The sequence below is a fragment of the Bison bison genome, unplaced genomic scaffold, assembly GCF_000754665.1.
Source record: "Bison bison bison isolate TAMUID 2011002044 unplaced genomic scaffold, Bison_UMD1.0 scf7180017864193, whole genome shotgun sequence".
NCBI lineage: Eukaryota > Metazoa > Chordata > Mammalia > Artiodactyla > Bovidae > Bison > Bison bison.
In genome coordinates this window covers 206273-221626 of record NW_011494765.1, presented here as the reverse complement: position 1 = coordinate 221626, position 15354 = coordinate 206273, and the positions used below count along the sequence as shown (strand labels likewise).

At 40.6% G+C, this 15354-nt stretch overlaps 1 protein-coding gene across 1 annotated transcript; it reads left to right on the top strand.

Moving 5' to 3' along the window:
* Positions 1-9270: 9270 nt before the first annotated feature.
* Positions 9271-10254, top strand: LOC104991566 (olfactory receptor 1361-like). Its single transcript, XM_010844106.1, has one exon. It carries the CDS (start codon positions 9271-9273, stop codon positions 10252-10254), a length of 984 nt encoding a protein of 327 aa, XP_010842408.1.
* The last annotated feature ends 5100 nt before the right edge of the window (positions 10255-15354 follow it).

The window sequence follows — 15354 nt, the reverse complement described above, 5'->3', positions numbered from 1 at the left end:
TATTTAACTTATAGGCAGAGTCAGTTCAGTTCAGTTCAGTCACTCAGTCATGTCTGACTCTTTGCAACCCCATGAATCACAGCACACCAGGGGTCCTTGTCCATCACCATCTCCAGGAGTTCACTCAAACTCATATCCATCAAGTTGGTGATGCCATCCAGCCACCTCATCCTCTGTCATCCCCTTCTCCTCCTGCCCCCAATCCCTCCCAGCATCAGAATCTTTTCCAATGAGTCAACTCTTCGCATGAGGTGGCCAAAGTACTGGAGTTTCAGCTTTAGCATCAATCCTTCCAAAGAAATCCCAGGGCTGATCTCCTTTAGAATGGACTGGTTGGATCTCCTCACAGTCCAAGGGACTCTCAAGAGTCTTCTCCAACACTACAGTTCAAAAGCATTAATTCTTCGGCACTCAGCTTTCTTCACAGTCCAGCTCTCACGTCCATACATGACCACTGGAAAAACCATAGCCTTGACTAGATGGACCTTTGTTGGCAAAGTAATGTCTCTGCTTTTCAATATGCTGTCTAGGTTGGTCATAACTTTTCTTCCAAAGAGTAAGCGTCTTTTAATTTCATGGCTGCAATCACTATCTGCAGTGATTTTGGAGCCCCAAAAGATAAAGTCTGACACTGTTTCTACTGTTTCCCCATCTATTTCCCATGAAGTGATGGGACCGGATGCCATGATCTTCGTTTTCTGAATGTTGAGCTTTAAATCAACTTTTTCACTCTCCTCTCTCACTTTCATCAAGAGGCTTTTTAGTTCCTCTTCACTTTCTGCCATAAGGGTGGTGTCATCTGCATATCTGAGGTTACTGATATTTCTCCCAGCAATCTTGATTCCAGCTTGTGCTTCTTTGAGCCCAGCGTTTCTCATGATGTGCTCTGCATATAAGTTAAATAAGCAGGGTGACAATATCCAGCCTTGACGTACTCCTTTTCCTATTTGGAACCAGTCTGTTGTTCCATGTCCAGTTCTAACTGTTGCTTCCTGACTTGCATATAGGTTTCTCAAGAGGCAGGTCAGGTGGTCTGATATTCCCATCTCTTTCAGAATTTTCCACAGTTTCTTGTGATCCACACAGTCAAAGGCTTTGGCATAGTCAATAAAGCAGAAATAGATGTTTTTCTGGAACTCTCTTGCTTTTTCCATGATCCAGTGGATGTTGGCAATTTGATCTCTGGTCCCTCTGCCTTTTCTAAAACCAGCTTGAACATCTGGAAGTTCACAGTTCACATACTGCTGAAGTCTGGTTTGGAGAATTCTGAACATTACTTTACTAGTGTGTGAAATGAGTGCAACCGTGTAGTAGTTTGAGCATTCTTTGGCATTGCCTTTCTTTGGGATTGGAATGAAAACTGACCTTTTCCAGTCCTGCGGCCACTGCTGAGTTGTCCAAATTTGCTGGCATGTTGAGTGCAGCACTTTCACAGCATCATCTTTCAGGAATTGAAAGAGCTCAATTGGAATTCTATCACCTCCACTAGCTTTGTTCATAGTGATGCTTTCTAAGGTCCACTTGACTTCATATTCCAGGATGTCTGGCTCTAGGTGAGTGATCACACCATCATGATTATCTGGGTCATGAAGATCTTTTTTGCATAGTTCTTCTGTGTATTCTCGCCACCTCTTCTTAATATCTTCTGCTTCTGTTAGATCCATACCATTTCTGTCCTTTATTGTGCCCATCTTTGCATGAAATGTTCCCTTGGTATCTCTAATTTTCTTGAAGAGATCTCTAGTCTTTCCCATTCTGTTGTTTTCCTCTATTTCTTTGCATTGATCACTGAGGAAGGCTTTCTTATCTCTTCTTGCTATTCTTTGGAACTCTGTATTCAGATACTTATATCTTTCCTTTTCTCCTTTGCTTTTCACTTCTCTTCTTTTCACAGCTATTTGTAAGGCCTCCCCAGACAGCCATTTTCTTTTATACATTTCTTTTCCATGGGGATGGTCTTGATCCCTGTCTCCTGTACAATGTCACGAACCTCATTCCATAGTTCATCAGGCACTCTGTCTATCAGATATAGTCCCCTAAATCTATTTCTCACTTCCACTGTATAATCATAAGGGATCTGATTTAGGTCATACCTGAATGGTCTAGTGGTTTTCCCTACTTTCTTCAATTTAAGTCTGAATTTGGCAATTAGGAGCTCATGATCTGAGCCACAGTCAGCTCCCGGTCTTGTTTTTGTTGACTGTATAGAGCTTCTCCATCTTTGGCTGCAAAGAATAGAATCAATCTGATTTCGGTGTTGATTATCTGGTAATGTCCATGTGTAGAGTCTTCTCTTGTATTGTTGGAAGAGGGTGTTTGCTATGACCAGTGCGTTCTCTTGGCAAAATTCTATTAGTCTTTGCCCTGCTTCATTGCGTATTCCAAGGCCAAATTTGCCTGTTACTCCCAGTGTTTCTTAACTTCCTACTTTTGCATTCCAATCCCCTATAATAAAAAGGACATCTTTTTTGGATGGTAGTTCTAAAAGATCTTGTAGGTCTTCATAGAACCGTTCAACTTCAGCTTCTTCAGCATTACTGGTTGGGGCATAGACTTGGAATACTGTGATATTGAATGGTTTGCCTTGGAAATGAGCAGAGACCATTCTGTCATTTTTGAGATTGCATCCAAGTACTGCATTTTAGACTCTTTTGTTGACCGTGATGGCTACTCCATTTCTTCTAAGGGATTCCTGCCTATAGTAGATATAATGGTCATCTGAGTTAAATTCACTCATTCCAGTCCATTTTAGTTCGTTGATTCCTAGAATGTCGACGTTCACTCTTGCCATCTCCTGTTTAACCACTTCCAATTTGCCTTGATTCATGGACCTAACATTCCAGGTTCCTATGCAATATTGCTCTTTATAGTATCGGACCTTGCTTCTTTCACCAGTCACATGCACAGCTGGGTATTGTTTTTGCTTTGGCTCCATCCCTTCATTCTTTCTGGAGTTATTTCTCCACTGATCTCCAGTAGCATATTGGGCACCTACTGACCCGGGGAGTTCCCCTTTCAGTATCCTATCATTTTGCATTTCATACTGTTCATGGGGTTCTCAAGGCAAGAATCCTGAAGTGGTTTGCCATTCCCTTCTCCAGTGGGCCACATTCTGTCAGGCCTCTCCACCATGACCCGCCCATCTTGGGTGGTCCCACAGGGCATGGCTTAGTTTCATTGAGTTAGACAAAGTTGTGGTCCTAGTGTGATTAGATTGACTAGTTTTCTGTGAGTATGGTTCCAGTGTGTCTGCCCTCTGATGCCCTCTTGCAACATCTACCATTTTACCTGGGTTTCTTTTACCTTGGATATGGGGTATCTCTTCATGGCTGCTCCAGCAAAGCTACCCCACCCCAAGGAGCGGTGGCTGTGTGGGTGCAGGAGGGCCAAGAAGAGCTATATGCTGAGTACATCATGAGAAATGCTGGGCTGGATGAAGCACAAGCTGGAATCAAGATTGCTGGGAGAAATATCTATAACCTCAGATATGCAGATGACACCACCGTTATGGCAGAAAGTGAAGAAGAACTAAAGGGCCTCTTGATGAAAGTGAAAGAGGAGAGTGAAAAAGTTGGCTTAAAGCTCAACGTTCAGAAAGGAAAGATCATGGCATCCGGTCCCATCACTTCATGGCAAATAGATGGGGAAGCAGTGTCAGACTTTATTTTTGGGGAGCTCCAAAATCACTGCAGATGGTGACTTTAGCCATGAAATTAAAAGATGCTTACTCATTGAAAGGAAAGTTATGACCAACCTAGACAGCATATTAAAAAGCAGAAACATTACTTTGCCAACAAAGGTCCATCTAGTCAAGGCTATGGTTTTTCCAGTAGTCGTGTATGGATGTAAGAGTTGGACTATAAAGAAAGCTGAACACTGATGAATTGATGCTTTTGAACTGTGGTGTTGGAGAAGACTCTTGAGAGTCCCTTGGACTGCAATGGGATCCAACCTGTCCATCCTAAAGGAGATCAGTCCTGATTGTTCATTGGAAGGACTGATGTTGAAGCTGAAACTCCAATACTTTGGGCACTTGATATGAAGAACTGACTGATTTGAGAAGACCTTGATGTTGGGAAAGATTGAAGAAGGGAGGAGATGGGGACAAAAGAGAATAAGATGGTTGGATGGCCTCACTGACTCAATGGACATGAGTTTGAGTAAACTCCGGGATTTGGTGATGGACAGGGAGGCCTGGCGTGCTGCAGTCCATGAGGTCACAAAGAATGGGACACAACAGAGCAACTGAACTGAACTGAACTGGACTGAATAGGTGAAAATGAAAGTGAAAGTCACTCTGTCATGTCCAACTCCCAATAGATTATATAGTGCATGGAATTATCAAGGCCAGAATACTGGAGTGGGTAGCCATTCCATTCTACAAGGGATCATGTCAACCCAGGGACTGAACCCTGGTCTCCTGCATTGCAGGCAGATTCTTTACTATCTGAGCTATCAGGGAAGCCCCGAATAGGTAAAGGTTTACATCAACAAAAACACATCACCAGGAGAAAAATCACTGAAACAAGATAGAAGATCTTTATGGAATTTTATAAATTTCCCAACCCAACCCATGGTTGGTCTTGGTCTCAACAGTCTGCATTCCCAAGAATCTCCCCAGTATTCATCTCAGACTTTTCATTATGGTGCTCTACATCATTCTGTTTTTTGTACACACAAATGTGTTTAAATCAAGTATTCTGAGGCTGAGAATTCTGAAACAGAGAGCAAAGTGGCTAAATTAAATCCATCAAAAGAATGCAATCAGGTGAGGGCAGGAACTGAGAAAGTCATTGATGAGCAGAATGGAGCCATTATAACAATTGAAGTTGTCCCACTGCTGTATCATAAAGCCTCATGTCTTGCCATTAATTCAGCTGAGTTAAAATGTTGGAATTAATAACAAACACTCAATAATTATAGAGAAGCTAGGTTAGGAGAGATGGCTTCTTAAGATGCTGATATGGGAATCGAGTTCCCCTTAAGGTTTTCCTTGTCTAACTGTTGATGTGATACAAGGCTACTGTGCCCCCTAAGGGGTAGACCTTCCCTACAGACACAGTTGTTTTTAGATGCTTTATGGTCTTAGCCTCAGTGAGATTTAGATATAAGGAAGAAGGAGGAGCCACCTGTGCTACCATCCCAGTTGATAAAGGGAGATACAAGGGCTCAGCCCATTCTAAATAATATTTCATCTGAACAAAATTGGAGTCTCCTGGGGTTGGCAGAATCCCAGAATGAGTGCATGTAAGTGGTGCTGCCTCACTGGGATGAGCTGTTCTATAGAAAAGCTTTTATGAAAAATGACAAAAAGGGAATCCCTAGTTTTATGAGAATGTGGAGAAGAAACACAGTTTCACCCAAATTTTCTAACCTGAGTGTACATTAGGTACAGAGAAAAGGTGAGATTTAGGTTACATTGTGCCCTAAGAGTAAACAGAAAGAGAATAGGAAATAAGTAAACACATAATCCTCTTGTAGAAAGCAATGTGAGTCTGATACCCCAAATACCCAAGAATAGAGTGAGGTTCAAATGTCGTAGTCAAAAAAAGCAATGAGATGGAGGAATTGACAATGAATACACAGAAAGATATGTTTTTGAGTGAAAATAATAAGGCTTAGCAGAGAAGGCAATGGCACCCCACTCCAGTACTTTTGCCTGGAAAATCCCATGGATGGAGGAGCCTGGTAGGCTGCAGTCAATGGGGTCGCGAAGAGTCAGACACGACTGTGTGACTTCCCTTTCACTTTTCACTTTCATGCATTGGAGAAGGAAATGGCAACCCACTCCAATGTTCTTGCCTGGAGAATCCCAGGGATGGGGGAGCCTGGTGGTCTGCCATCTCTGGGGTTGCACAGAGTCAGACACGACTGAAGTGACTTAGCAGCAGCAGCAGCAGCAATAAGACTTAGATGGAGAATATAGTCATGTAATTGGAGAGGGTATGGACAGACATTTCAGCCCCCAGGTGCAAGAAATGTGGGACAGGGGACCTAATTTATTTTGTGAGAATATTGAAGATATATTCTTGGGACAGAGAAAAAGAGGTTCAGATTTATACATCTCAGATTCAACCTTTGTGATTCAACACAGGGGAAAAGACTAGAAACAGAATTTAAATCAAGAAGATATTATGTAAAACATATCTGTAACATTCAGATGTTGATAAAACAGGGAAGACTATATGTTCCTTGGTACTTTCATTAAAGAAGAAAGACAAGAATAGCACAATTGGAGTTTGACACTCTAGCTCTCTCCTTTCTTCAGGACTCTTGGTACTTTCATTAAAGAAGAAAGACAAGAATAGCACAATTGGAGTTTGACACTCTAGCTCTCTCCTTTCTTCAGGACTCTTGGTACTTTCATTAAAGAAGAAAGACAAGAATAGCACAATTGGAGTTTGACACTCTAGCTCTCTCCTTTCTTCAGGACTCTTGGTACTTTCATTAAAGAAGAAAGACAAGAATAGCACAATTGGAGTTTGACACTCTAGCTCTCTCCTTTCTTCAGGACTCTGTATGTTCCTAAAGTACAGGTGGGAACTGGGAAATCTGAGATGTTTTTCTGTCTCATTCCAGGAATTCTCCCTTTTGTTTTATTTCTCTCCCAAACTTCAGTTTAGTTTGGTTTTGAGTTGTTTAAATCTATGTATGTGTATTTCTTCACCTCTCTCCTAAACAAACTACTCCTCTCTGTGTCTTCTAGAATCAGCATCCTTGATATCTCCAAGTTGTCTGAACAGGATCCACAGAGCTCAGATTCTGATGAGAATAATGTTAAAATACTGGAAAATAACCAAGATATAGAGATGAGTATTGAAAAAGTCAGAAGAATACTACCACTGCTTATGACTATTTTTGTATATAATCGGTTTTCAGATACAGTTTTGCTTTGCTTGAGAGAAAATGGACTCTATATTATTACATTTTAATCCTCATGATGGATAAATTTATACTCTTTGACACTCTTTCCTTCTCAAAGATGATTTTCTGTCACCCTTTCCCCATGAAGGGACTTTTTCAATACTTCTTCCTTCCCATATTTTTTTTTTTTTCTCTCACTTTCTTCTATACCTCTAGTAGGTGTCTATGTGTGATCACTGGCTTGAATGTATAATAGAATTATTAGAGCATATAGTTTGAGCCATATCACTGACATGGAAAAGGATAAATGAATAAATAAAGACAAAAGAACAGACACTGGAAAACATAAGTTTTCTTTATCTTTTAAGCTCCTGTGAGCTTTTCTTTAAAGAAAGCACCAAGAGAGATGCCCTTAAAATGGTTTTGGTTCTTTATCTTAATGTTAGGGATATTATCTTTTGGTGCATGGAACACTGGACTCACTAAAGAATAAATGAAACCATTACACATGATTTGGCACTGCCATGATAAATATTTACACAGTTATACTAATCTTAATGTTGATACTGATTTTTAGCATTTTTGGAAGACTTAACTATGCCTACAACCCATAATTTGTATGTTTTCAATCTTGACAATATGCAAATAAAGATATAGCTTTCCAAAGTTTAGAGAGGGGTGCAGAGGTGAGGAAGATAAGTGGAGTCTGAAGTTGATGGACTGTAGATTGAAGCAAATCATTTAAAAGCAGAAAAGCAACAAATTGAAGAGCTAAAATATCATCAAAAAATCAAGGAATAGAAGGAAGAGTGGTAATAATGTAAATAAGATAAAACTTTGTCTTTTCTGATAAAAAGCCAAAAGATTATCTTTAATTATAAAACTGGCACATAAGTTATGTACCACTTTATTTAGAAGCAGAGAGGTGTGAATCACCAGAAGAGGTCAAACTAAATACACATGTGTGTAAATATAGGGTAAGAGACCTCTGCTTTTTAGTATATGTTCTCTTGCACTCTACTATTTTAAAATTATTTTATTCACATTCATGAGAAAATGCTGAAAATATATAAATATATCCTTGCCTCCTAAACAACCTCAAAATGTTACCTCTTTGATGTACTGCATAAATCTACCTATAGGAAAAACCTGAGCTGAAAAGTCACAAAAATCTCATCCACTAGCAGATTATATTATTCCTTGAAAATAAATCATTAACAAAATCAACAATTATATTTATCATTGCATCTCATCCCAGGTAAGTTCCTTTGACTTAATGGAATAAGCGATCTCCTGTGGGGGGGAAAAAAAAGTTGGGTTTCTGGACATGCAAAGCTAGGACCAGATCTTAACTTCAGTGCCCCAGCAAAGATGTAGAGACTCAGACATCTGACCAGGGTCTGAGGATCTTTCCCTTCTCCTTCCAACTCTGAGAAATGAAGTGTTGAGGCTGATAAAACTACACAGTAAGTTCCCTACATATGAACCTTCAAGCTGTGAACTTTCAAAGATGCAAATGTGCATCTGGTTCCAGCAAGGAACCAGAACTTGGGCCATCAATGTCAGGCGTGAGTGAAATTGCAGCATGCCCTCCATCTCCTGTTGCTGATGATCCTTCTGTTCTTCATCTCCCACCTCATCTGCCTCCTCAAGCCAGTAACTCTTCTTCCTGTTCAGTTGATGCCAGCCCTTGTATGCTAGCTGTTGTACTGTACTACTACACTTTTTAAGGCACTGTATTGTAAGATTTAAAATGTTTTATTTATTTATTTATTTATTTTAATGTATTACCAACCTATTGCAGTGCAGTGTTAGGTAGCCAATTGTGTTAGTTGGGTATCTAGGCTATGTTGAACTTATAAATGCATTCTTGGAAGGGAACTTGTTTGTATATAAGGGGCTTACTGTACAGGATTAAGTCCAGGCTTTAGATCACATAAGACCTTCAGTAGAGTATTCTTTTGGCTTTAACTTTCTCACCTGTAGTTAAGTGGCTGAAAGCAGTTTCTACGATGAGTGACTGTTGTGAGAATCAATTGCCTGATATTTAGAATGCACACAGCAAGCACCAAAAACATTATATGTTCAGTGATGACTTACTTGTTATACAGTGAAGTTCAAAAAGTCCAGGACTGTGTTTGAGTTATCCTGTTGTCATTAGTATTAGTCAAATTGAGAGACTGTAAGTGGTCAATACATGAACATGGAATACACTAAAGAATGGGTAGGTGAGTGGATGAATAAGAAATAATGGCCTGGGAAAAAAATTAAAGAGAAAAAAATTCATTTTGGAAAACTAGGGACATCTGCGCAAGAAAAGATGTTTCCTGCAAGCTATCTCTGAGTAAATTTCAACCTTATCTGATCTTAACACTTGCTCTTTGTGGGTGATGTGGATTGAGTCTTATGGCCGCTAGAAACAGGACAGAAGTAACAGAATTTGTTTTATTGGGCCTGTCCAACTGGCCAGAGATGCAACCAGTCATTTTTGGGACCGTCCTTCCCATGTACCTCCTGGCAGTTATGGGCAATGCTCTGTTAATGATTGCTGCCCTCTCAGACCCTAAGCTTCAGACCCCCATGTACTTCCTGCTCAGCCAACTTTCCTTCATTGACATCTCTCTGACAACCATCACTGTTCCCCAGATGCTGGTGCACACGCTGTCTGTGAACAGAACCATCTCCTTTAACTGCTGCATGCTCCAGCTCTTCTTTTTTATGGCTGTGGGCAGCATGGAAGGCCACTTGTTGGCTGCCATGGCCTATGACCGCTATGTGGCTATCTGTGACCCCTTAAGATACTCTGCCATCATCAGCCATCACCTCTGCTTACGCATAACATTGACCTCATGGGTGGTCGTCAGCCTCAACAGCCTTCTTTATAGTGTGTTGGTCACCCGCTTAACTTTCTGTGGCAACCAGGTCACCCACTTCTTCTGTGACATCACACCCTTGCTGAAGCTCTCCTGTACCCGGCCAGCGGTCAATGAGATGTTAATATTTACTGAGGGGGTAGCCGTGGTGGTCAGCCCCTTCTTCTTTATTTTAGGTTCCTATGCCCGCATTGGTGTGGCCATAATGCACATGCAGTCAGTTGCTGCCCTGCGTAAAGCCCTGTCCACCTGTAGCTCCCACATCCTGGTTGTGCTGCTCCTGTACGGCTCTGTGATCTGCGTGTACCTCCGGCCATCTTCCAGCCACGACTTGGACCAGGAGCGTCAGGTGGCCATCTTCTACACAGTTGTAACCCCTATGCTAAACCCAATGATCTACAGCCTGAGAAACCAGGAGGTGAAGGGTGCCCTGCGAAGGCTTTTCAGGAAGCTCTGTATCCCGAGCAACTTCCAGCCTGGTTCCCAGGCAAACAGGGAATGGCAGCACAGCTCCTGAACCCTTTATGTAGTATGGATATTTTAACAATATTCATTCTTTCAATCCATGCACATGAGGTTGTTCCTTTGATTTGTGTCTGTTTTCTTTCATCAATGATTTATGGTTTTACTGTACAGATTTTTCAGCTCCTTAGCTAAATTTATTCCTAAGTAACTGGTTCTTTTTGTTGTTATTATAAATGGGATTGTTTTCTTGTTTTTCTTTTCAGATAGATTGCTCTTGTTGTAAAGATACACATCCCTTTGAGAGATAAAGGAGGTAGTATCCATAATTACACTGAAACAATAGAATCAAGGAGTTCTTTTGTGCAAACCTAGGATCTCTCAGAAATTATTTTCCTTAAAGAAGTCAGAATGAAATAGAGTTCAAAAGCCCAAGGGAAAATGCTAGGGCTTGTTCGAAGGTAGTATAGTGTAAGTGCTTAAGGGAGTGGATTTTGGAGACAGAGTGAATTTGTATCTCAGCTCTGTCATTACTTCTGTGGGATTGTTTTGTGCCTATGATAACCAGTGAGCTGGTCAGGCCCTTTTGATTCTTACTAGGATTGTAAGGCACCCTCAGCAGCTCTTTGGGGAAATTTGGGGGGAGGAAATGTTTATTACTCACAGGTCCTGGAAAGGACAAGCACATCTTGGGCCACCCAGTGAGGTTGTGGATAGAGGGAGAGAGTGTGGCTTGGAGTTCTGCTTTTATTGTGGATGAAAATAAGGGATTCATCTTCAAGGTTCACTGTTTAATGGATGGATTTAAAACCCAAGAGTTGGAATTTCAATCACAGGAAGAATAAAATCAAGTGGCCCAAACAAACAGTTAATCTGAATCAACCAAGATCTCTAAACCAAGGAGGTGGGTTTGGCTGGCAATGTGTGAGGTAGCCTTTGAAATGCATGCTTCCTCAATCAAAGCCTATGTCAGGCTCTTGCATCACAAAAAGAAAAACACAGTGTTTATTTGTTTATTTTTGTTTGTTTTTTAAAATTAATTAATTAATTAATTTTACTTGAAAATATTGTATTGGTTTTGCCATACATTGACTTGAATCTGCCATGAGTGTACATGTGTTCCTCATTCTGAACCCTCCTCCCACCTCCCTCCCATCCCATCCCTGTGGGTCATCCCAGTGCACCAGTCCCAAGCACCCTGTATCAAGCATCAAACCTGGACTGGCGTTTCATTTCACATATGATATTTTACATGTTTCAATGCCATTCTCCCATATCATTCCACCCTCTCGCTTCCCACAGAGTCCAAAAGACTGTTCAATATGTCTGTGTCTTTTTTGCTGTCTTGCATACAGGGTTATTGTTACCTTCTTTCTAAATTCCATATATATGCATTAGTATACTGTATTGGTGTTTTTCTTTCTGGCTTACTTCACTCTGTATAATAGGCTCCAGTTTCATCCACCTCATTAGAACTGATTTAAATGTATTCTTTTTAATGGCTCAGTAATATTCCATTGAAACACAGGGTTTAAATGCTTATCATCTTTGGCAATTATTCAATTACTCTCTGCCTCAGCTATCCATTTATAAAGAGAGAAATAATATGTATAATTAAGGTTTAGGGTTCATAAGGATTTGATGAGTACAATATATGTAAAACACCATAACAATGACCAGTCCACATTAACTACCACATATGGGTTTTCTATCATTATTATTATTACTTATTATTAATAGCATACACATGAAGAAATGATGGGAGAAAAGGACAAAGAATGGCTAGATAAGGGTTTGCATATCTGTATGTATCCAAAGACTTTATGAAATGAGAGAAAGGCCAGAAAGTAATCTGCTCCAGTTTTTTATAGACTGCACAGCAATTCATAGTATATGTGTTGAATTAGTTTGGATTTCCTTCAAAGTCCTAAATAAGAAACAATCCTAAATCTCAGTGGCTTATAACAACAGGCTTTTATTTCCCAGGCAAAAGTGTGGAGGCTGAAAGGGCCAACCATGCTTTAGACCCCAGGTCAAGTTCAGGTCTGTTCAATTTATTTCTTATCCTGAGATCCAAGCTAAGTGGCCCTAACTACACAGGGTGAGCTTTTCTTTTTATTACGAAAGCCAGAGCTCAAGAGGGCAAACCAAATCTTCTAAACCCATTCAAAGCTCTTTATCTGAAGAAGCATTTGTTATCCCTGTTCATAAACTATGGGCTAAAGTAAGTCCATAGTCAAAGGGATGGAGACGTGTATTCGGTTCTCAGTGAAGCCAAGGCAAGGATATGAAGGGAAGGAAGAAGAGATAGATACTATCTAACTACTAAACATGATAGTGTTACTGTTAGTTGCTCAGTCGTGTCTGACTCTTTGCGACCACATGGGCTGTAGCCCACCAGGTTCCTCTGTCCATGGAATTCTCCAGACAAGAATACTGGAGTGGGTAGCCATTCCCTTCTCCAGGGGATCTTCCCAAACCAGGGATAGAATCCAGGTCCCCTGCATTACAGGCAGATTCTTTACCATCTGGATCATGAGGGAAGCCCCAATATTCATTGGAAGAACTGATGCTGAAGCTGGACCTCTAATACTTTGGACACCTGATGTGAAGAGCCAACTCATTGGAAAAGACCCTGATGCTGGGAAAGACTGAGGGCAGGAGGAGAAGCATGTGACAGAGGATGAGATGATTGGATGGCATCACTGACTCAGTGGACAAGAATTTGAGCAAACTCCGGGAGATAGTGAAGGACAGGGAAGCCTGGCTTGCTACAGTCCATGAGTCACAAAGAGTCGGACATGACTTATCGACTAAACGACAACACTGGACATGACAAACCAAAAATTCCATTAGTATGCATGAAGATTGTTTCTAATTTTTTACTATCATAGATAATAATACACTGAACCTAAATATATGTGTGTATTTACACATAAAATATATGTTTATTCATTACATATGCTTATCTGTGTGATAAACTCCTAGAAGAGGAAGATATCTAAATACAAAATTTTTGACGGAATTGCCCAATTCTCTCCATTTCTTCAAAAATATTGTTTAATTCACTCTCTTGACCATCTCTTCATCTTAAGAAAATTCTTCCCATGGGAGCAGGGGGGATTCTTAGAAGAGGTTAGAGTGCTAAAAAGTGAGGCTAATCCATGGGTAAAGAATGGAGATTAGTAACAAAACTAAAGGCAGAGAAGGAGGAAGGTGGGGCTGGGAGGCAGGAAATGGAATTCAGAAAAAATTTTTTGGGGTATATAAGATACTTACTGGCAAATGTTAGTTAACTAACCACAAGTTGGCTTTATCTTTTATCATTTTATAAGTGCCACGGCTCTCAAAATCACTGCAGATAGTTACTGCAGCCATGAAATTAAAAGATGCTTGCTCCTTGGAAGAAAAGTTATGACAAACCTAGACAGCATATTAAAAAACAGAAACATTACTCTGCCAACAAAGGTCTGTATAATCAAAGCTATGGTTTTACCAGTAGTCATGTATGGATGTGAGAGTTGGACTATAAAGAAAGCTGAGGGCTGAAGAATTGATGCTTTTGAACTGTGGTTTTGGAGAAGACTCTTGAGAGTCCCTTGGACAGTAAGGAGATCCAACCAGTCCATCCTAAAGGAAATCAGTCCTGGGTGTTCATTGGAAGGACTGATGTTGAAGCTGAAGCTCGAAAATTTTGACCACCTGATGCAAAGGACTGACTCATTGGAAAAGACACTGATGCTGGGAAAGATTGAAAGCAGGAGGAAAAAGGGACAATAGAGGATGAGATGATTGGATGGCATCTCTGACTTGATGGACATGAGTTTGAGCAAGCTCCGGGAGCTGGTGATGGACAGGGAAGCCTGATGTGTTATAGTCCATGGGGTCGCAAAGAGTTAGGCACAGCCGAGTGACTGAACTGAACTGATGGCTCCCATTACCTTGGAAGATTTATTATCCTGGTGCAAAGACTAAGGCGGTATACCTTCTCCATCCCATTTCAATGGTGTAAGTTTTGACCAAGCCTTATATATACATATATATATATATTTTTTTAAATAAGAAGCCCTTATTCTAGCTCATTACACAAAAATTATTACAATTTTATTTCCTTCTTGACTTTGTGCCTATAACAATCCATATTCTATGATAGAAACTTTATCTAGACAGATGGATTAAATTGACTTGTACTTGTGACATCTGCTTCATGTCATGGGAGGCCACTTTCACTTTTCCTTTTGATCCTATACCCACAAAACTGAAGAATCAATATTACTGTTGGCCACACCATGCATCATGTGGGATCTTAATTCCCCAACCAGGGATTGAACTCTGGCCCCCTGCCTTGGGAGCACAGAGTCTTAACCATTGGCCCACCTGGGAAGCCCAAGAATCAACATATTGGTAGACATCTTGGCTCTTGGACCTGTTCCCCATGTCCAGCATTGATTGGTCAGCAAAAACATCGTTGTTGTTCAGTTGCTAAGTCATGTCTGACTCTTTGCAATCCCATGGACTGCAGCACACCAGGCTTCCCTGTCCTTCACTATCTCCCAGAGTTTGCTCAAACTCATGTCCATTAAGTCAGTGGTGCCATCCAATCATCTCATCCTCTGTCACCCCCTTCTCCTCTTGCTTTCAATCTGTCTCAGCATCAGTCTTTTCCAATGAGTTGATCTCATCAGGTGGCCAAAGTGTTGGAACTTCAGCTTCAGCCTCAGTTCTTCCAGTGAATATTCAGGACTGATTTCTTTTAGGATTGACTGGCTTGGTCTCCTTGTGGTCCCAGGGACTCTCAAGCGTCTTCTCCAACACCACAATTCAAAGGCATCAATTTTTCAGCACTCAGCCTTCTTTATAGCCCACCTCTCACATCTGTATATGGCTACTGGAAAAACCATAACTTTGACTATATGGACCTGTGTCAGCAAAGTGAATGAAACTGGAACACTTTCTAATACCATACACAAAAATAAACTCAAAATGGATTAAAGATCTAAACATAAGACCAGAAGCTATAAAACTTTTAAAGGAGAACATAGGCAAAACACTCTCCGACATACATCACAGCAGGATCCTCTATGACCCACCTCCCAGAATATTGGAAATAAAAGCAAAAATAAACAAATGGGATCTAATTAAAATTAAAAGCTTC

Coding starts and splice junctions, on each gene's coding strand:
- LOC104991566 (XM_010844106.1), top strand. CDS start 9,271: ATGGCCGCTAGAAACAGGACAGAAGTAACAGAATTTGTTTTATTGGGC.